The sequence below is a fragment of the Hydra vulgaris genome, chromosome 09, assembly GCF_038396675.1.
Source record: "Hydra vulgaris chromosome 09, alternate assembly HydraT2T_AEP".
Taxonomy (NCBI): Eukaryota; Metazoa; Cnidaria; class Hydrozoa; order Anthoathecata; family Hydridae; genus Hydra; species Hydra vulgaris.
The window spans coordinates 30462751-30486742 of record NC_088928.1 but is presented as its reverse complement, the minus strand read 5'-3'; the positions used below and the strand labels follow the sequence as shown (position 1 = coordinate 30486742).

The 23992-nt window shown below is 27.7% G+C and overlaps 1 protein-coding gene and 1 long non-coding RNA gene across 2 annotated transcripts in view; both read right to left on the bottom strand.

The window, feature by feature from the left end:
- LOC100213368 (ribosomal protein S6 kinase alpha-5) overlaps positions 1-23992 on the bottom strand; it is an 83226-nt gene that overhangs the window by 47126 nt on the left and 12108 nt on the right. The window contains exons 3-4 of the mRNA XM_065805287.1: positions 16140-16358; positions 2072-2187 (exon numbers count right to left, since the gene is read on the bottom strand). Of these exons, the coding sequence (XP_065661359.1) occupies positions 2072-2187; positions 16140-16358 (335 nt within the window). The remainder of the gene's footprint in view (positions 1-2071; positions 2188-16139; positions 16359-23992) is intronic.
- Positions 18780-19706, bottom strand: LOC136084701 (uncharacterized). Its single transcript, XR_010640776.1, has 2 exons — positions 19398-19706; positions 18780-19058 (listed from the first exon to the last, which is right to left on the bottom strand). It is a non-coding gene; the product is annotated as an uncharacterized LOC136084701 (long non-coding RNA).

Genomic DNA, 23992 nt, shown 5'->3' with positions numbered 1-23992 from the left:
TAAGAAACAAGATTGAGTAAAATGAATAACAGATCATAGTATCAGACAGGACCTTTTTAAATTAACTTCTTGCGATAATAAAAAGACATTTGTTCTCAACAGAGATGTTCTTGTACAAAAAAAAAAAATGATAATGATTTAATATAACAACTACATGAGAAGGTGAAAAACGTGGACTTAAATGAGTCTTGATTTAAAACTAAAGAAAAGGATTAAAAGTTTCCATACCTGATCAGATCCAGGAGATAAGGTAAGAGGCGCAGTTAAACATATTTTAGTTAAATTTTAGTTAAATTATCGAAACATTTTATTTAAATTTTAGTTAAATTATTGAAACATATTTAGAATTATTTCAAGGTTTAGCTGTTAACATTCTTAGAGATTAGTTACCTAAGTTAACTTCCCAAATAACCCAGCATGACTGAGTAATTAAGTTACTGTTATTTAAAGCTGTTTTTAATGTTTTATTATCAATTTGAATACACAAAATGTTATAATTTAATTTGTCAATTCATTTTTCGTTTACAATCTATTTGAAGTATCAGTGTGTTTGTTACAATGGAAAAAAAATTTAATATTGTGCAGTGATAACATTTTTTGTTTTAGAAGGTTTATCAGCTTTAGAAGGTTTTCATCAGCAACATTTATCTAAAAATGGTAAAAAAGTAAAAGGTATCTGTTCCTTCATTTCTAATTGTTCCTTCATTTCTAATTGTTCCTTCATTTCTAATTGTTCCTTCATTTCTAACTGTTCCTTCATTTCTAACTGTTCCTTCATTTCTAATTGTTCCTTCATTTCTAACTGTGCATTAATGAATTAGATTTTAAACAAGGTTATACAAGCGTTGAAGATAAACCATGTTGTGATAAAGTAAAAATAAACTCCATTAAAAAATAAAACATGTTTTTTAAACATCTAAAAAAGTATTGTATTATGTTTAGAATAGAAAATTAACACCTTAAAGTAATGTATTATGTTTAGAAGAGAAAATGCATTTTTTATTTAATAAGACACAATTGTTTTTTAGATCTGAGGCCTTATTGTTAATTAACATTTAATTAATGCATAAACATCTGAATGTAGATAAGTTAATTTTACAGCTGCATTTATTTTCCCAATGCTTTTATTAACTCCTTCTCTGTCTGTTTGTCTCTAAACATAAAATGTTTGTCTCTAAACATAAAATGTTTGTCTCTAAACATAAAATCTTGCAACCAATTTTTGAGTCACTTTCTAATGATAGATTTTCTTCAAATTTTGCATACATACTCTTGCTTGATGACAATACAATGTTCAATAATTAGTTTGGCAATAAGTCAATTAATATAGTTAATTTTAATTTTTTTTTTATATCTTCTATATATATAAAAGGCAATGTGCATGGGGGTAGTCCTCGAGGAGGAGAAGGTTCTTAGCTGGGTTTTGACCCCGTACCCCAACCCCAGGGGTCAAGGGGGCCCAAAAATGGGCCCCCCTGACCCCGGGATCAGAGGGGACCATTTTTTGGGCCCATTTTTGTGTACAGATATCAGGTAAGCCAGTTTAAATATTGGCCCGGGCAACGCCGGGTAACTCATGCTAGTATGGGATAAAGAAGAACAATTTTTAATATAAGTATATTATTTGTCCCTATATATACACACGTTTAACTTATTTGGATAAGGCTTTGACTTTGTAAACAAAATGTCTGTGGTTCCGGACCCATCTCTTCCTAAACTTTTTTTGTTTTTTTAAACACGCATACACCCAAATGTTAATAAAATAAAATAGTAATATTAGAAAAAATTGATTGCAAAACTTGTGTTTTGATAACATATAAAAGGGTTTTAAAAATTTGTTTTTAATTTTATTTACTCTTGTTTTTATACCCCACATAAAAAAAGTAAAAGATATATTATACTATTATTTTATTACAGTTTAACCAATATTTTAGATCAGCCAGTTTTTTAGCCATCTTTGGCTGAATAGTTAGTGTCAGATATATTTTGCACTTATTAACAATATTGCTCTAGTTTCCTTTGAAAGAAAAATAAAAATCTTATGTAAAAACTTTGAAAGAAAAATAAAAACCTTATGTAAAAACTCCAAAGCTATAACAACTTCTGCTGTATAAAACTTTGCCTCATTTTCTGTGAAGTGTGCACGATTGTATAAATGTGTAAACAATTCTCCACCACTTACATAATCTAAAAAAAGATTATTAAAGACTAAAAACAAAAACATAGAAAGAAATCTTTTTTTTACTTACTACTTTATATTGATTTTAAGAAATTGACACTAGCTGTTCTTAAAAAAATTTTATAATTTTTGGTTTTATATAAAATTTTGGCATAACATTTGGCTTTACAAATTTATTTAGTATCATAAACAGAGATGTCTGAAAAAATTTATTTTTAAAAATATTGGTAAATTAATTCAAAATAGTCACAATATGTGAATGGCTAATGAAATGGATGATTGAAATAGAAAAAAAGAGAATTTTCAAACAAAGAAAATTCAGACAATACTCCAGAAGAAAAAAAAATGACTAATGCAACACTTTATTAATGACAAATATAAAATAGAAAGTTATACAAAGTTTATACAAAGCGTATAAATAATATATAGAATACCACAAAATTTTTTATTAAATATTGATAAACAAAAATATAAAACAAGCATTATTTACCAAACCAAAATATATGTAATAAAAATAAACTTGTGGGGCGTGATAAAAGAAACACACTAATGCTTATTAAATTGTATATTGGTGGGTAAAAAACAACTCGTCAGAACTACATCTGCCATAATCTGCATATTGAACAAACAACAATAATTAGTTTATCCTGTCATATAAACATCATAATCACTCAAGCTTTACCCTGCAATTCATGTCTGTTCCATACTGCAGTTTTATATTAAAAAAATTTAAATTAATTTTTAATATTCATAACTAATTAATAAATTTAATATCAAATTAATTTATATGAAATTTTGTTATATTTATTAAGAAACATGAAAGACCAGTAATAATAATAATAATAATAATTATTATTATTATTATTATCATTATTATTGTAACAACAATAAATAATAATAATAAATAATAATATAGATAAGGGAGGGTGGGGCACTATGATAAATGAAGCACTATGAAACATTGTAATTGTGGAGGTATTTTAAGAGTTGTGACAACCACTTTTATATGGTGAAGCAGTTACCACTAGAGCTATGTTTTGACAAAAAAAAGTTTTAAGGTATGTTATTCAATGCGTCTATCAGTAACATTACTTGTAAACTACAATGCATAAGTTCTTTACTTCACTAAACGAAACTATTAAAAAACAAGTTTATATTAAAAATGAAGCAATTGTTTTCTATCACCAAGTATGGGGTAATTTGATACAGCATTTGGGGGGGGGGAGATCCTAAAACTGTAGAATAATACTCCTAAAAATCAATTCTTATAATATTTACAGTCCATTTTTAGGAGATTCATGTAAACATAATACAAGAAGATCCAATTTCGATACAAAGCCATTATTTATTGATGGTTAAAAAATGTCATTTAAAATGACATATCTGGATTTCTGAAATGTGATTTGGACCATTGGATGCATTATTTTATAATTATTAATTTGCTAGTATTTTAAGTAAAAAAACTGTTTTTTTCCAAGTTTTATACTTTTTACTTATTTTTTTAACAACGCTCATAGTTTATATCAAGTTGTCCCATGGGTGGGGTACCTTGATACAAATTTCTAATTTTACTTTAAATAGTCTCACAAGTTTAAGCTGTTATATTTTGGTAATTAATAAATTTAATTTTGTAGGTATAAGTTTATTCTACAAATTAAACCAATCACGTGCAGTCATCACCATGCATATAATATTTTGTTTTGACAACTTGGCCACGGCTCCTTGCATGTTTTAAGTTAGAGCATTTAAAAAATAAACAAATGTAAACTTAAATTAAAAATAAACAAACTATAAACTAGAATAAAAAATAAAAGCTAAAAAAAATACAAAAACTAAGTTAAAAAAATTAAAATCTTAACGATAAAATGAATAAAAAATAAACCAGAAAAAATAAAAGCATAAAATAAATATATGTTTTTATTTTAATTTAAAAGTGTTTTACTAAAAAGAATTTAGAAAAAATTGAAGTTTCAAAGTTATTTAATGCAACCTCAAGTACTTAGAAGCTTAACTATAAATTAATTTTTAAAAACAAGTTTTAAGTCATTATTCTCATGAATTTTAAAGACATTTTAAAGTACAACATGGTAATTAAATTTATTTTCAAACCATGTTTTAAACAATATACCTATAACAAATATTCAAGGATGCAGAGTCTAAAAATCTTAGGTTTTTCCCATAAGTAGTCCATAAGCTTATTTATATTTTTAGAGCTCCTGAACTGAATACCAAAAACCAGGAAGAAGTAATCTTTTTCTGGCTTTCAAATTTGCTGCATTTTTGCAAATATTAGTTTTGAAATCAAAATTAGGAATTCAAAAAAGATTATTTTTACTTATTATTCATTTCTCAAAACAAACTTATACATAACGTAATCTTTTTGTTTGCTTTAACACAATTTACTTTTTTTATTTTGTTTTTATAAGTATTTAATGAACTATTTTTAATAAAAATTATGAACAACTTATAGATATACTTCAATGCTTTTAAACAAATACCCTTCTTCTTCTCTCAAATAAAAAAATAAAGTTTTTAGGTTGTTTTCGCATACTTTAATTTGTGATGGAGGGATTTAAACGTTTTAACATAATGAATTATTAGTTTGCAAGTACTATGAAAATAATTATTTCTAAAGTAAAAAAGTTGCATAGATATTTTACATTCTTTCAAAATTAAATTTAAATTAAAAATGATAAAAAATTTAAACTTAAAATTAAATAAGTTCAAAAGTTTAAATTTAAAACTTAAACTTAGAACCAATTATGTTGAAAAGTTTAAACTTAAAGCCTTTTCTTTTTTTAACTCAGTTTAAGAATTTTCAAGTATAAAAAAAATTTATATAACAGTATGTTTTTTATTAAAAAATAAATTATTTCTTGATTGATGTGAAAATGTATTATACAATAATTTATTACAACTTAATGCTTTGGCATAATAAATAAACATAAATGGCTTAACTTGTATGTAAAACCATCATTACATAAAATATGTACAGCTCAAAGCTTAACAAGGCCTGATTTTTTGCTCCAATCATCTGTTCAGATATCATGCTCTTTGGCCCAACTATCGCTGTGCCTTCATTCTCTGGGTTTTTCTCTTGGTCAATATGCCTTTAGTCCAACTTCTAAATGAAGTTGTTCACAGTCTGAGGGATTAAAAAACCTTTATAATTTAATTGCTATCATGATTTTCTTGCAGGAGATTCTTCTGTTCTTTTGTGCCATATTTTGTATTTTTCTATCAAGTGTCTGTGTTTTGACATCATTTTCCAACTCTTGAAGAGTTGTTTTAGTCTTAAAATCAAAGGGCAGGCAATTAGACAATAGAAAAAGTCTATTGAAACAATACTGATGATGGTGTAATAGTGGGGACTTTAGTAAATATATTAGCTTTTTTTTTACATTTATATTTGAAATTATTTTTGTACAGGGATTATCTATCTTTTATGTCTAAAAAAACTGTCTGAATTAATTGACATTTTAAAAATTAAAGTGAGCAAAATATATACAGTTATAAATTAGTATATAAATAGTACAGTGCAAAACAAATTTAAATATTCTTGTATTAAATGTCATTTTAACAAATTTAGCAAAACTATTGTAGACAGCTGAATTAAATTGATAGTAATATATTATGCAATTTTGTATTGTATATAAATTATTGTATTGCATATAGACAACTATTATATTGCTTAAATTTAATGAATTTTTACAGCAAAAATTATTTTTTATTTATACTCATTTTAAAAATTATTTTACAATACCAATCACATCTAATAACGGAAATATGGTTTCATTTCAACTTCTTGCTCTAACTTATTAAACTATAACTTTCAAACGCAATAGAGTTGTCGTGGCAGCAGAGTAGCTATATATGTCCAAAATGATATATCTGCATATGAAATTGACAACAATTATGTGATACTACCATAGAACAAATATGGTGTCAATGTAAAATAGGATATATGTGTTGGTTAGGTGTATTTATAGACCGCCAAATAGCTACTTACAAGCTGCAAAAGAAAGAAATTGACTACATATGCAAAACCTTTATTTGACAGAGGACACTGTAATACCTTACTTATAACAGGAGATTTTAATTATCCAAATCTGAATTGGTTCTCTGAAATACAAATCATTTCAAAGATAAATAGCATGGAGAACGATTTTTTAGACACAATAAACAAACAATCTCTAGTACAAAGGTACACCAATATCAGAAATCCAATATGGAATCATCTAGCTTACTTGATTTAATTTTTGTCGAAAAAAAGCACAGAACTAAATACATAAACAATCTTCCTCCATTAAGTGATGCATATCAAAATCACCTAATACTTCAATATAACTATGTGATAAGTACTAACAATGATAAGAAGTTACAAGTGAAAATATTGATTTTAAAAATGAAGACTATATAAATTTAAATAAAGATATATCTGAAGCGAATTGGCTAATCTTGTCTAATAATAAAAAATATTGAAGAGTGTTATAGTTTGTTTTTAGCTAAATATGAAGAATGGTGCATCAAACATATAAAAAATGTGAAAAAAAAAATGTTAAAACAAAAAACATAAATGGATTAATTATGAAAACAAATTATTAGAAAAAAAAACAATTATGGCAACGCAATAATGCTTAAGGATGGGCGTCTAAATCATTAATTAAAGGCAGTACGCAACTCAGTTTGGCAAACCATAAAAATAATCCTAAACGTCTGTATTCATATATAAGCGAAAGACAAGCAATTAAATCTAACAAAATTAATGCATAATACAATCAAAATGTTACTATTTCAACAACGGGTAAAGATAAAGCTAACACACTGAACATACAATTCTAATCAGTTTTTATACAAGATAAATCTGAGTGCTTGCCCTTTTTTAGGATCTTAATTGGTTATTAAACCGATAAAACAAAAAAATTTCACAATTGATGAAGTACAATCCTATTTGTCAAAACTTAATCCTTTCAAATCGATTGGTGGAGATGTAATCATCCCTTACATCTTAAAAATGTAATTAATAGTGGATGCATTCCAAACACTTGGACTAAAGCGAATGCTAGCCCTATCTTTAAAAAAGGTAATAAACTAGAACCATCCAAGTACAGACCGGTCTCAATCACAATCTAATAACGTACCACATAAACAATCATCTAACAAATAATAACTTATTTGCCTAGGAACAGCATGGTTTTATCGCAAAAAAATCTTATACAACCAATCTATTCGAATGCACAGATTGGGCAACAAAATGTATAGCTAGTAAAAGTAGTGTTGATATAATATATTTTGACTTTTCTAAAGCTTTTGATAAAGTGTCACACTGATGATTATTGCTCAAGTTATTATTGTATGGTTTAAATCAAAAATTGCTAAAGAGAATTGAGGCTTTTCTAACAAATAGGAGGCAAAAGGATAGTTATAAATACTCAATCACAAATGCTAATGGGTGCATTTTCGTAGTTAAAAAACCGAAACAATAAGAGATTTAGGACTTATTATATCCTAATACCTAAAAAGCCATGCACATGTAAATTACATGGTAGCAAAAGCAAATAGTATACTTGGGCTTTTGAAGCATACACTTCAATCAAGAAATTAGCACATATAGAAAAGGCTACATACTATTTATATCTGCCTGCATCTAGAAGGAGATATCTTTAAAATTGAACAAGTTCAGCAAAGAGCTACAAAAGTTGCACATTGTATGAAAAATCTTTTGTATAAAGAGCAAATGAATAGACTTAATCTAACAATGCTGGAAATAAGAAGAAATTGCGAAGATCTGATCCAAATCATTTAGAAATAGAAGAGAGGAATTCACCTTTAACAGAAAATATTAAGCAGGAAATTTTGTGTGAGAGATTGTCAAAAACTCAGACATTTGACATAATTTTTTTTAAATAGAATTGTTGATGAGTGGAATGAGTTGACAATCTACCAAATGACATTAAAACATCAAAATCAGTCTATGAATATAAGGTTTTACTTGATTTATAAATATTTATTATAAGCACTCTGCGATATATTATTTATGTAGAAATATATATTACTATTACTATTCTAAAAGAGGTAGTAGCTAAATATTATGATTTACTTATCTACTATTTTTTTTTAAAGTTTTTAGTTAAAATTATTTTTTTTTAAACCTTTTACAACCACATTCCAGTAGATTGTATAAGATAGAAACCAGTGAAACTCAAAACAAAATTTTTTTATTTATTGAGGCTATTTCTAAAATTGTAAAAATGTTTTGCATCTACTAACAAAAACATCATATTAAAGTCCAGAAAAATGAATTAACACAAATAGTGTTTAAATGTGTTTTACATATCAATACCTTAATATGCAAATTGGGTGACTATTTTTTTAAATATGATTTTTAAAAGAGAAAACTAACAAGAGTCTGCATATTGATACCTTAAAGGGATCCCCAAGTGCCAAGATAAGTTGTGTTCATATCATAGATAAACATTACAAAATAAGTTAAAAGATAATTAATCTTTCCAAAACAAATTATTGAATGAGATATTAACAAAAGAATTTGTTGTTTTGCCATTATACTTCCAGTTAAGAGCCTAATTTTAGGCTCTAAAATCTGCATAGTTTTTTTCGCTAAAAAAACATCTGGTTTCAATAATAAATGTTTTCGTTTACCGCAGAACTTTTTTTAACTCAGTTTAGTTTTACACAATCAAATTGGGTTTTCCCCTTTATGCGGAATATTTCCCACCCTGCGGTGGTTATAAAAAATATTTGCTGTAGCATGTCTTTGTTTTTTGTTCAACGTGTTGTTAGGTGTTTGAGTTAAAGTAAACTAGCATAATAAAAAAATAGTAATTAAGCGAAGCGAACTTTAAAATACACGAGATGAATATTTTTTTAAGAAAAAATAATTAATCAATTTTTCAATATACAACATTAAGTGCATTATAATCCAGCATAGTTAATTTTTGAAAGATTTAAAAATCATTATTTTTTTAATAAATTCAGAAAAAAGTTAAAAAAATGATCTTATATATATTTTTAACTTATGATTATAATAATTTATATTTCTAATTCAAGAAACTGTTTTTAAAATGATTTAATATACATTTTTAATATAAACTTGAATCTTATATTTTCATTTAAGCGCCAAGGGGGAAACTTCTACATTTTAAACTTGATTTAAGTTTTTTAAAAGAAACTTTTTTTATTGACGTCAAATATAAGCGCATTAATCAGACCAGATTTAAAAAATAAAATTAGTCATAGAGAACTTTCTTCGCGAGAAACAAAATGGCATTAAAAATTAAAAAGCTTTTTGTTAATATCTCATTCAATAATTTGTTTTGGAAAGTTTAATTAACTTTTAATTTATTTTCTAATGTTTATCTATGACATGAACACAACTTGACTCGGCACTTGGGAATCCCTTTAATATGCAAATTGGATAAATCCATTTTTTGAAAAAATATAGTAATGATAGCATTTTGTTGTTGGCATGCCAATACACAATGTGTATTGGCATGCAAACATTGCCATCATTAAGTCATTTTGTCAAAAAATGGAGTTACCCAATTTGCATATTAAGGTATCGATATTAATTATAAGTATGTATATGAATTTAAATGTTTGTCTTGTAAGATAAATCTCAGGTCTTTCTTAGTATCTCCAAGTTTTGGATATGTAACTTTAACTTTCAAATAAAGATTGGTTACTTTCATGTTCCTCATATATGACTACACTATTAGTTTTACATATTTTTTCTCTTAACTTAAAGCGTGTACATGAAATAAATGTGAAAGAATAAGCACATCATTTTTTTTCGGTGGTTGTATTAAAATCTTTTTAATTGTTTTGTATTTTGTTTACAACGTGTTGTGGTTTCAAAAAAAATATGTTAGTTTTTGGATTTAACTTGAAATTAGTTTTAAAAATGACAAAAGAAGAAGACCTAAGAGAAAAATTTATGCACAAATATTTACAAAATCCTAGTAGTAGCTACAATTTGATAGCAAAATCGTTGCAAATACATCCATACACCGTTAGTCATGTTATTCAACGTTTTTCTCAAACAAAATGGAACACAAATCTGGTGGTGGAAGAAAGGAAGGTTTTAAAGATATAAAACTAGTTAGAAAAGAATAACCCAAGCCTTTCACTAAGGGAACGCGCAAAAATATATGGATTTTCTCATAGTTTTGTTGCAAAAGTTAGAAACAAACATGGTTTTCATTCTTTCAAAGCACAAAAAGTGCCCAACCGTTCTGAAACTCAACAAAAAAGTGCAGGAACCCGCGGCAGAAAGTTGTATGACAACTTTATTTCTAAACATTTCTGTATTATTGAAGACGATGAAACTTATATCAAGTGCGATCATCAACAAATTCCTGGTGTTGTTTATTATATTGCAAAATATAGAGGAAAAGCAGATAAGAAATTTAAATACGCAAAACATGACAGGTTCACTAAAAAAAGCTTTGATTTGGCAAGCTATTTGCAGTTGCAAAAAACGCCTTTTACCTCTTATTAAATCACACAATAACAGACCTGTGTTCTGGCCTGATTTAGCTTCAATTCATTATTGTAAACTAGCTATGGAATGGTATAAAAAGAATAATGTGAAATTTGTGCCTAAAACAGAAAATCCTCCAAACTGCCCAGAATTGAGAGTTATTGAAAAGTACTGGGCTATTATTAAGAGAAAAATGAAAAAAAACAAAAAAGCTTTGCAGAAACATTAAAGATATTAAAATATCATTTAAAAAAGCATCAAATAGTTTTGATTCTTATTCTGTGCGCAAGCCTATGGGTACCACTAAAGCAAAAGCTCGAAATTTTATTAGGAATAATTAATTTTTTTTTTTTAATGTTTGATCTTCTTATATTATTGTATTAAAATTATTCCTCAGTTCGTAATAAAAATTGAGGAGTACTTTTTTTTAGTTGCTTTTCTACTTTCACATTTATTTCGTGTACACGCTTTACATGGAAACATTTACTTTTCATCACTTGATTGTCTGTATTAAAGACTGACATTGATTGGAATGTTTCTATTGGTTTTTTTCCCATTTGAAAACTTAGTGCTCTGCGACTCATTTATTTTCTGTGATTTTATTAACTACTAGACATTATATTAAAACCAGCAGTTATATAAACTTTTTTCAGGTTTGTATATCTATGCCTACCAAGAGCCAGTGGACATAATTAAGCTCTTCCTACTCGAACTTGATTAAAAGAGTTATCTTTAGGCTTTTGAGAAAAGAAAAGCCATAACCAATGGCCACTCATCTTAACATTAACATCAATAATTTGGTTTAACATATTTCTTCTGATGAATTTGGCTAAACATGTTTCTTCTGATGAATTGGTTTCTTCAGATATGCTCAAATTATTTAAAACATATTTCGCCTTCTGATGAATTGTTTTCTTCAGATATGCTCAAACTATTTATAACACTCTAAAAAAATAACAGACTTTAAAAAAATGTAATAAAACTAAAATTAATATTGTGTTCTATATTAAATTCTTTTAATTGCTTTTAAGGTTTTCTTCCCATCCTGAAAATCTAAGCCAGCAAAGGCTATTTTTTGAAGCTAATTTTATTTTTAAGTTGTTGAAATCTTCTTTAGCTATTCTAATAAGTGTTTTAACATTTCTCAGTATACAATTGGTTATATTTGCACAATTATACAAGTATACAACTGGTTATATTTGCATGCAATTTATATTTGAATAGTTATTTTCCTTAACAACAAACATGTCAAAAAAATATGTTTACTAAGTTTCACTAACTAAATTAAAAACATAAATATTTGTTACTTTACTTTCTACCAAAGTTTTAAAACAAATTGATTTAAAATAAACTTCAATGGTAAATGTTACATATAAAATGGTAAATAATACAAATATTAATTAAACTATTAAAAAGTTTTTAACATAAAACTCTACCAACAATTAAATCCTCGTAATCAATTTTGTTTTAATTATGCCAAGTTTGTATGCAAACACACAGTTATACAAAAAGTAATGCCTTAGTAAATAATTTAGACGCACAAATTTAAAGATTAAAAAAATGTTTTTTAATATTTGTTACTATTTATATCAATTATGCAGCTAACTTATTACTTTAAATAAATTTAAAAAAAATTATATGCTGATTTAATTAGCTATAGTATAGCATGTAATTGCAAATTACATGCTATGCTATAGAAAAAAACTTATACATATTGCTCATTTAAAATTTACATTCTCAAGTCAAGATAAAGAAATTTATTTGATGTTGCTGATAAGCTTGAGGCTTGTAGTCAAACTTTAGTTGATTGAAGTAAGGGAGTTGAAAAATTATTTTTAGATTGTGATGGTTCTCCTCTACATATCCAATTATATCTAGTATAATTAATTAATAATTATATCTAGCACCTTGTTGATCCTGGTACTCGTTTAAACCTAATGCTAATGGATCATAAAGGCTCAAAAAAACTTTTAGAGATTCCTGTCCTCCATAAATACCAACATGTAGAACAATACTGGTGAAAAATAACAGAACTTTGACAACATTCTGATCAAAATAAACTTTTTCCTAATTCAATCTTTTTGGCTTCTTCATACATGAATTCATAAAAATTCAGCTTATGACAAATTCTAGTAATTCTTAGCCCTAGACAGAAAGTAGCACAAAAGCAGTTGTCATCTTATTTTTGCCATCTTCTTAATTTGTTTACAACCATTTAAGCAGCTTTTCCCTACAACTTTATTGATAGCTAAGTATTACTAGTTATTGATTAGTATTTTTTATATTCCATGATTTGTCTATATTTTAATTCAAAGCATTAATGTTTTGAATTAACATATAGAGGAATTGTCTTAATTTAACGATATTATTAGTGATTGACATAACTCATTTAAAAAAATATGAATTTCAACTCTTATGCTAATCTATTGCAATTAGCTACAGTATAAAAAAAAAACTTGGAAGAGAAAATCAGTTCATTTAAGAAATGGAAAAAAATACAAATGCCACCAGCAACTTACTGGTTAGGGCAATCAAGTTCTGAAAAAAAAAAATTTCTTTTTTGCTTTCCTAAATTAAACCAAAACTTGTACATTAATTTCAAGTTTCATTAAAATCTATTTTGGTTCACAAAAAAATAAGATGACCAAAAAAAAGTTTCATAAAAGTGTCAAAAACAAAAGTATGATGTAGTTTTTATTTCATGTCACTTACTGGAAAGGTTTTTAAAAAGTAAACTTTAACTAAAACTATTCAAATAAAGAGCAGTGACTCTTAAACTAAACAACTTTTAATGTGCATTGATAAAATTTGAGGGGGGTGTAAACTTTATAAGGTCATAAAAGCTGAACAACAAAAGATTATTTAATCAAATTTGAAATTTGTTGATGAATATAAATAAAGTTTTAAATTTAAAAAAATAACAAATTTGAACAAAAAAAAAAACAAATTTGAATTGCCCTCCTATTTGGGGCTGGGGGGGGGGGGGGGCTAACGTTTTGGGGTTTTTGTTGTTCCCAGTCTCCAATTACCGCAATTTTTTGCCTAGCATCCTCACTCCTCATGTATATAAACATACTTAAATATGGAGTTTTCTTCATGTTTCAAAGTTGCTTGGCTCAAACATCAAGAAAAGTTGTCTACGGCATTGTGGTTAGAGTTAGGAAAAATTTTACACACTATATTCAAGTATTTTATCTGTTGAAAATTTCTGCATTTCACTAATGCCCATTTTTAATAACATAAGTGATATTTATTTTCTTCTTTTTATATGATTTTCACTGTGTTAAAACACAAAAACTTGCAAATATATATTTTGTTATATTTAATGCTTCAAAATATAAATTCTTAATGGATAAATCTGTTAGATCTAATACTTCACTACTTAACACCAATAAAACATGTTTATTTTAATGCTTTTATGAATCTAACCCATATTGTATTATGTATCATTAGTAAGAGAATGGGGTTGATATTTGGCAGGGACCAGGGCCAGGTTTGATAAAATATAGCTGGGGCCGGGTTTGTGACCAGGGCTGCATAAACATTTATACATCCTAAAGTATAATTTTTTATTTAAATTTCATGTTATATTATGTATATATATATGCATATATAAACATCATTATGATCAACATAATCATCATAATAATCATTACCATCACCGTCATCATCATCATCATCATCATCATCATCATCATCATCATCATCATCATCATCGGATCATCATCATCGGATCATCATCGGATCATCTTCTCTTTTGGCAAATACTAAACCCAACACTCGGAATTAGGGTCGGCATTTGGCAATGCCGAATTTTAGTTGTCTGATGCACAAACTATAGAAGTGTTTAATTGAGAATTAACTTAAACATTGGAAGCCAGAGTGATTTGGATGTTTAACAATAGGTTAATCTGTTTAATTGGCAGGAAGAGTATGGCCATTAGATTCAAGAGCCAAATTATAGTAAGATTTCTTTGCAAATAACTCTGCTTTATTAAGGGGAGAAGTTAAAGTATTAGACCCACGAATTAGAGATTAAATGTTAGACTTACTTTAGTTAATGATATTGTTGAAGACTAACCAAAAGTGTCTAGAACCTAACATCTGATATAAGACACAAGATTTAGTAAACTGAGAATAACAGAGCTTAACATCAGACAGGATCTTTTTACATTGGCTTCTTAGAATAATAAAAAGACATTTGTTCTTAAGGGAGATGTTCTTGTAAAAAAGATGAAATAAATGATTCATAAACCAACTGCTCAAGGTGGTGAAAAATGTAGAGTGGAATGAGGCTTGACTTAAAACTGAAGAGTAGGAATAAAAGCTTCCAAGATATGCATACATATTTTAGATATATGTTTAGATATACACTTTATGCATACATATTATGGATATAAAAATATATGTTTGCTATTTATTTAGATGCTGGCATACAATATCCTTTCATATTTATATAAACTTTAGTATTTATATGGTGTAGCAACCCTCGGAATGAGGAAAAATGAGGTCGGCAATAATTTGCTGACCTCAATCTTTTAGAGGTCGGCATCAGGTCAACAAATCTTTTATAGGTCGGCATCAGGTCAGCAAAAATTATTTGATACAAAGGTCTTACCATAAAACATAGAAACAAGGTCAGCAATTTTTTGCCTACCTCAAACACTTTCAGGTCGGCAAGCAGCAAATTTTTAATCTGATCTCTCTTCTGTAACGGAGATTTCTGTAACACTCTTCTGTAATTAGACCTGCTTTATCTGCCAAGCTTGAGCCACTCTCCCATTGTTGTAAGGTTGGATTTCTTTCTCTTTTTTTACAAATATCATCATGGTCAATTCTCAAACAAGCTATCATCTCTATTACCATAAACCAAAACTCATTCTCACTTGTTTTTTATTCAACAAGCTGCATCCTTTTACTGAATCTGTCCCTTCATGCTATAAAAACTTTTATTATTCCAGTTTTTTTCCTTGCACATCAAAAAAAACCTTTTAACTATAAGCCATCTTCATGTGTTTTTTTTATATACAACTACAACTTTTCAAGTCTTTAGTTAACCATTTCCTAGTATTTTTACTTATTCTCTATTTTAAAGCAACTCATAACTTAAGAGTAGTTGCTTCCAATGGAAGTTAGTTAGAGTTTGAAAATATTTTAAAAATATATAGATGCTAATATTTAATAAATAGTAAATGTAAGCATAAAATTATAATATAGTAATATAAATTTTTTTCTAGCCCCAGCTATATGCCCCTGTTAAATCTTAGCAGGGGTTGGTAGCCAGGTTTGAAAAGTCTCTTTTTCAGCCAGGGATGGGGCCAAGGCCCCGGTCACTTACTATGTATCTTTTTGCATATTCAAGCAATTTGGCTAGTTAAAAATTGGATTTCTTATAAAATCATTAAAATAAAATAAAACTATTAAAGTTTTAATTTAAAGAATAAAAATTTTAAAAATTACCCATAATGATATGGAGCTTTGCTTCTGTTTGAAAAGCGTAATGCATTGTAACTATAAATGGACACCTTCGAACAGCCTCAAGCACATTTCGTTCAGTAATTGTATGCTCAGTTGTTTTTGCTTTTGCAACAACAGCTGACTTTTTTAATACCTTCATAGCAAATAATTTTCCATTGCCATTTCCACTTTTACGACGAACCAAAAATACTTTACCATAAGCTAATGGTTTAAAAAAAAAATTATAAAAATAGTGATACTTAATTATTGGTTCCTATGGTATATATATATTTATATGTATGTATATATATGGTATATATATATATATATATATATATATATATATATATATATATATATATATATATATATATATATATATATATATATATGTATGTATATATGAGCCCATAAGAGTAAAAGTGGACCAAGTCCATATTTCTATATTGTTAGAAATAAGCGTTCTTAGTGTTTGCATATATTATAAATCAGCCATATGTAATATTATTGATGTCTAGTATCATTTTAAATCTTTTTTCTTAGACAACAAGATATGTGAAATGCACAAATAAATTTTTGAATAATTATTAATAATATAATAATAGTTATGGACTTGGTCCATTTTTTCTCTAAACATAATCAACAAATTGCTAAATCATTTTAGTGTAAAATCATGAACAAATTTCATATTATTCGTTTACAATAGCAATTCAAATTAAGACAAGTAGTACAAATTCATACTATGTTGTAAAAAAACACAATTACTATTTACTAATTATCGGCAAAAATAGTCCTCATTATTACAAACAGTACAATAAAAACCACACGAATTTACTGATCATCATCGCCGCTGTCATCGAGCAGTTCATCTTCTAGTACATCCTTGTTGTGACCGCTGTGTTCCAACTTTTGATAGAAGTCATGATAGATGGGAGGAATATACTTTAACAGTTTCATTAGATCTGAGTATTTTTCTTTGCTCAGTTTTGTTGCTCCACAGTACAGTGGAGCCAAATTCACTTCACTAAGATTCGTTTGACGTCCGCATTTTGCTAGCGAAATGAAACTGAATGATGCGTCATCATCTAAAGAGTATTTAAAGAACAGTTTGTATGGCTCGTTCTTTCTAAGTTGCAGCCATTGCATATCCAGCCAGTTGACCTTCTGATCACTCTCATCCACTTTCCGATTTGTAATTAATTTCAATAAGGGCTCCACACTCTTGAAATTATCAGTGCTTAATCTTGCAACACTGAAGCGCTTCTTCATAGAGCAGTTCTCGATCAATTTGTACCACTGTTCTGGCACGAAGATCTCTGTGGATTTTGGTTTTGCTCTCTCAATTATTCCAAAATCTGCATCGTTAGGCAAATAAGAATGCCCAGAGACCATAAACTTATGATTCACCAGTTCAATACTTGTCGTCTGCGTCAAATGCATCCATAACAGTGCAATTTTTATATTTCGATTTTGGCCGCCGCACGAGTCGCTGAATGCTGTAATAGACGTAATATCCCTATTTGCCAGATTTTGACAATATGCAAATAAGCATGAACCGATCTCACCTGCACCTCGTGAGGCTGTTCATTCATGCCATACATTCATCACTGCATTGTCATTTTTAAGGTCATGAATGCCTAGATTATACACTGATAATTGCCGGCAATAATAAACTTCATTGGTTGTGAGGCAAGGCAATGACATGACCTTTTGCAGGTCAAAACAAAAAGATGCAAGTTTATTGTCTTCATTTTCCTTTTCTAGTTTTAAGGATTGACGCGCCTTCTCTGCTTTGCGCAAATGAACCTCATGCGCTGCTTTTAGTTGAGATTTTTTGTGTTCAGTTTTTTCTATTTCAATGTCTGTTTTAAAAATGTCACATTTCTTGCAGTTATCTTTTAGTGGCTGATGGAACGTCAAGTTAAATTCATGATTAAAAATGTCCCGAAATTTCCACTCTTTTTGGGGTTCGACTGAATCCTGTATGCATTTTTCTCTATACATGTCGTACATAGTGGATACCGTCAAATGAGCAGGTAGAAAGCGGCGAGATGCACTGTGACTTCTAGTATAGTGACTTTCGTATGTGGGAAACATGCGAATATGATCTTTAATGTGAGTAATGTGTTCCTCATGAATGCGTTGTGTCTTGTGATCATTTTTTCCTCGTCCATCTTTGCCTGACACACCACCATTCTCCCGTTGGTTGACTAACGCACGATTTAGTCGACCGCTGCTAATGTCAAATATCGTCAAGAAGTATGGTTTGCAAACAGTAACGGGCTTATTATCTGCAAACACAGAGTATACTCGTGCAAAATCCTTTGCATGTTTTTTTTTCATTTTTCGTAATTTTGTTTTTTCTTACTCTTAGTCGCTACGTTCTACTGTTGATTGTTTCACGCAGCCAGCAAGAAACAGATTTTGTGCATCAAAATCTCCCAACTTCCAGAAATTTTCAAACAGAGTTTTAGTCTGCTCTAAAGTCAAATTTTCAGCACATTTGTTTTTGCAACTGTGATTTATCAAATAATGTTCGTTTAATTTCTTAGCTTTTTGTAACGTTCCACCATGCTTTACATATTCGCTACCTGTATTTCGTAAGCGCTTAATCACATTTTTCTTCCAGTTCGTTACACAACGTTTTTGTTTTCGAGGGCGTTGATCGGTTACAATCGGAGATTCAGTTGCTACAATCGGAGATTCAGTTGTTACAATCGGAGATTCAACTGCTACAACTGGTGAATTATCGGCTACAATCGGAGATTCAGCTGCTAATGTAGAACGTTCTGTCTGTATATCTGCTGCTAAGTTAGGATCTGCAATTGTTGTATCTGTAGCTAGAGATCTCTGAACCTTCTTGCACTTTATCAATGCCAGTGACACCATGTGTGCGGCTCGTGAATGCATGTTTACACTATTCTACAATAAATATTTTTTAAATATTACATACATTCAGAATATTATTAGAAAGAATAATGTACATGTACACAACATGCATGCAAGTGCTCCCCTAGCTAGATGTTATTAAGGCCACAAAATAGACCTTTCTAAAGAGGCTGTAACTTTGGTAGTGACAGACCATTATATCTACTGTCTAACAAATCAATATTTATATTCCTGCTGAGAGCAATTGAATAGATCTTATATTATCGCTCGCCAAACTATTTCCGTTTTGTCACTTTATAAAGTGTGAAAGTGCTGTATACTTCACTATATTAATATAAAACCATAATCAGATATTCATTTAAAGCATCTTACCTGTACAAATGTTATTCTTGTTCTAATATAATAATAATAATTCTAAGAAAATTTGTAGTTTATGTGGTCTTGAATCTTGATTTCTTACATTAAAGCACTATCAATGGACTTGGTCCACTATTACTCTCTATACCTGGTGATTTATTGTTAGAGTAAAAATGTGCTGCCCTCTGTTGAATAAGAAATAAATGTGTTATGGACTAGGTCCATTTTTGCTCTAAAAATATAGCAAATTTTTAGCAGTTTTACATACATAAGGGTCATTTGAAAAAAATTGGACTTGGTCCACTTTTACTCTCATAGGCTCATATATGGTATATATATATATATATATATATATATATATATATATATATATATATATATATATATATATATATATTTATATGTATGTATATATATGGTATATATATATATATATATATATATATTTATATGTATGTATATATATGGTATATATATATATATATTTATATGTATGTATATATATGATATATATATGGTATATATATATATATGTATAATATATATATATATATTAATATATATATATATATATATACATATATATATATATATATATATATATATATATATATATATTAATATATATATATATATACATATATATATATATATATACATATATATATATATATATATATATATATATATATATATATATATATCCAGCCCTTAGAATTAGGGTCGGCATTCGGCAATGCTGACCTAAAAGTGTTTGAGGTCGGCCGACGATGGTAACCTCTTGGTGTCAAAATTTTTTTGCTGACGTATAACAATTTTCTTAATTCTGAGGGTTGATATATATATATATATATATATATATATATATATATATATATATATATATATATATATATATATATGGCTTGGACAGGAATGGCACGTGATCGAGCGCTATTGCTGACCATGCAAATGATTTTTTTAGTTAAAAATATGACCACAACTGTTTAGATGTTTTTAAAATTATTTTAGAAATGTGCTGAAAAAAAAAACGCTAATTAAAACTAAATTTAGGAAGATATTAAAAAAAAAACTAAAAAAAAAAGAAAACAATTCCTTACAAATAAGAAAATATATAAGTACTTAAATAAAACTCAAGAAACTCAAACCCGAAGCAAAAATAATTTGTCATGTTTCTAATTGCGTTTGAAATAAACTACTTTTAAACTTATCTTTTGAAACGCTTTATTAAATGGATCCCAAACTTTTGAGACAGTGTGTTCATATTAAAGAGAGTTATAAAAAAAAATGTTTGGACTATATTTTTGATTAAAACAAAAGATTAAATGCATACCAAGAAAAACTACCATATTTTTTCTAGTCAGAGCTTATTTTTTCATTTAGTTCTCTGTTTTGTTGTAGGCCAAAAAGTCTTCATAATATATGCCACAATCTGCAGACTTGATAAATTATTCAAGCGCGCTTTATTCCTTAGAGTTTTGATACACAACGTCATTGATTTTTGTCTACATGATTGATCTTTTAAACAAAGAAAAATATCAATGATGTCATGTACTAAAACTCTTAGGAACAAACGCACTTGAATAAATTACAAGTCTGTTGATCGCGGCTCATATTATGCTGACTTTTTTGGCCTACAACAAAACAGAGAAGGTGAGCTTCGACTAAAATAAAAAAGTTAGCTTTTCTTGATATGCATTTATTCTTTTGTTTAATCAATAAAATTTAGCCCAAACATTTTTTTAATCATTCTCTTTAATATGAACATAATATGTCTTGGAGGTTTGGGACCCCTTTAAAGTTAAGCAAAATGCTTTTACAAAATACTTCTAATTATTGTTTAATTAATAAACAAATTTTCTAAATTATTAAAATGTGTTTTATATATTATTTTTAGTGTTGTAAACAAAACTAAAAATAACTAACTTAACTAAAAAAACAGTAACTAAAATTTGTTGAAAAACTTTTTAGTCTTACTAAAATTAGTCTACTAACTTTTTAGCCTAACTAAAACTAGTCAACTAAATCTTTAATCTAATTAAAATTAGTCGACTAATTTTTTAGTCTGAGTCGCAAAATATAGAGTAGCAATTTTATAATCTATAACATAATTGCTACAGAAACGTTTAACAATTAACGTCGTTTCATTAGTTACTAGGCTTTGAAAGAGCCCATTCTAAAAATGCATGTGGTCATTGGAGAAAGATCTCTTAAGCAAGTTAAAACTTTTCACCTTTTTTTTACCTTTAATTATTTATTAGTTTAGAAATATTACATAAAGAATCATATTAAAATCATCGTTAGATAATCATCGTTAAGATCATATTATAATTGAAGTAAGTAAAGAAAATAGTTATATATAACACTTTTATAAGATATAAAGAAGAGAGAATCATTCCTTTTAATTTTTTAAATCGTTTATATTTTGTTTGCTTTAGTTTTTCTTTTAGCTTTATTCTTTTTTTTAGCAGTTTTTTTTTATTGAGCTTATATTTTATTTTTTAGAAGGAAAATAGGGGTATGGGTGAGGCCTAATTATTTTTTATGCAACAATTTTTATGCTATTTCCATAAAATCGGTTATTACTACTTAGAAATTTCTGTGATGCTATTAACTATTTTGTTCTTTTTTAGAAAATTTAGAAAATTAAAATTTTGTGCCAACACTGACATGACATGTCACATGTTAATGTATGTAAAGGTTAAATTTTGTTATGAGAATTACAATTATTATGAAAGAAAAAAAATGAAGGTAAAGAGTATTGTTTGTATATATATATTTTGTTTACTTTGAATCTTTTTAAATTTTCTCGCATCATTTTTAAAATTTTTGTTTGCACATGTTTATTGTTTGCATATATGCTTTTTTGATAAATATGTGTATGTGGTAATATGTGCTTTGTACTTGTTTTATCAATGTGTTTTTATAATAATGTAAAGTGTTTTTTTATTGTTTGTGTTATAATTTAACACATTAATATGTGTTATAATTGTTTTACAAATGTGTTTTAATATGTATATAAGGTTAAATATATATTGTGTTTATAGTTGGTACATATGTTTATATTATGTTGTTTTCAAGTTTTTAAAGTGCTGTGACTTGGTAAACGTGTAGAGCAAGATTTGTCAACCTTGCCAGCCAAGTGATGTAATTATAACAGAGGGTTACACAACAGAGTTTAGTGTCAAACTGTTACTGCTTTAGGTCTAGGTGTTTTCAAGCCTTTATTATTAATTATTCTGAAAATACATAATGATGTACTTTAATAACATTTTGCGTAATGTTATTACTTATGTTCTGTTATATATGAATGTTATTTTACTTAAGTTGTTATATGCATATTATATTAACTTATGGTGTATGCTATTGTTGTGTGTTGTTGCTGTGATGTTGTTTATTTGTTATCTTTTGAGTTGATAGATATTTGGCTTACCCTCATGTTGATGTCTATTGTTAAAAATGATAAATAAGTAATTTTATTTTTGAAAATCACTGCTTTTAATCATTCAATAAAACCCAAGACAAATTATTTTGCCATATATACAACTTGTTTTATCTCAATTTGATTTTTTATCTTTAGCGCTGTTTATTACATAATTTTGCTATAAATATTTTGGAATCATGATGTACCAGCATAAATTATTTTCTAAAAGCTAACATGAAATAATAATATTTAACAACTACTACTCTGGTAAATCACAACAGCTTTTCTCTATAAGGTACATTGATTTTTCTATAAGTACATTGATTCATGTTTTTCTTATTCATTTACTTATTCGTTACATTTTTTATCTTAGATTTATCAGATGATGTATTTATGTGGTATAAAAGAACAAAATATTGTATAGTTTGGTGAACTTTTTACAAATGTTTACTAATCATTTTTTTAAAGAAATAATATTAAAGTTTGCAAAAAAGGGTTTACAACATTTTTTTTTTTAAACTTTTCTGTGTTAGCAGTATGTTTATCATTAGAATTTTTTTTTTTTTTAAAACATCTTTGTTTCCAACAAGGCTGCAAGCAATCACTAATTAAAGTTGGAAGTTACTGGAAGAGAAAAGATGAAGATTGTAGAGCAAGATAACAATTAGAAACAGACAACTTAAAAGATTGCAAATTATATAAATTAGGAAAGCAAGATGAATGAAGCCAATTCCAAAGAACTGACGTTCGAGGAAAAAAACTAGACAAATAAGAGATTTTGGAGCACGTAGGAACAGTCACAGAAAAAGGATGAGACTTAATTGAATGACGAGTAACCCAAGAATGAATTTTAGTAGATGGCACAAGAGACACTAGCTCTTTGGAGCAGTTGAAGCAAAATTACGACAATGTGATAATGGTTGGAGGTTGGCTGCAAGAGCAGGTCCAACTATGTTTACAAATGTTTTTGCACCTTGTCTAAAAGAGAAAGGGCATCATTAGAAGATCCGCCCCAGATATGGCAACAATATTCCATACAAGGCCGGATTTGAGATTTGTAGAGATAGAGAATAGAATCCGAAGTAAGAAAGTGTCGAGCTCAATAAAGAGATGCAACCTTAGCAGATGCTAATTTTGCAACAGATTTGATATATGGTTTCCAAGAAAGATCGGAAGTAAGAGTTAA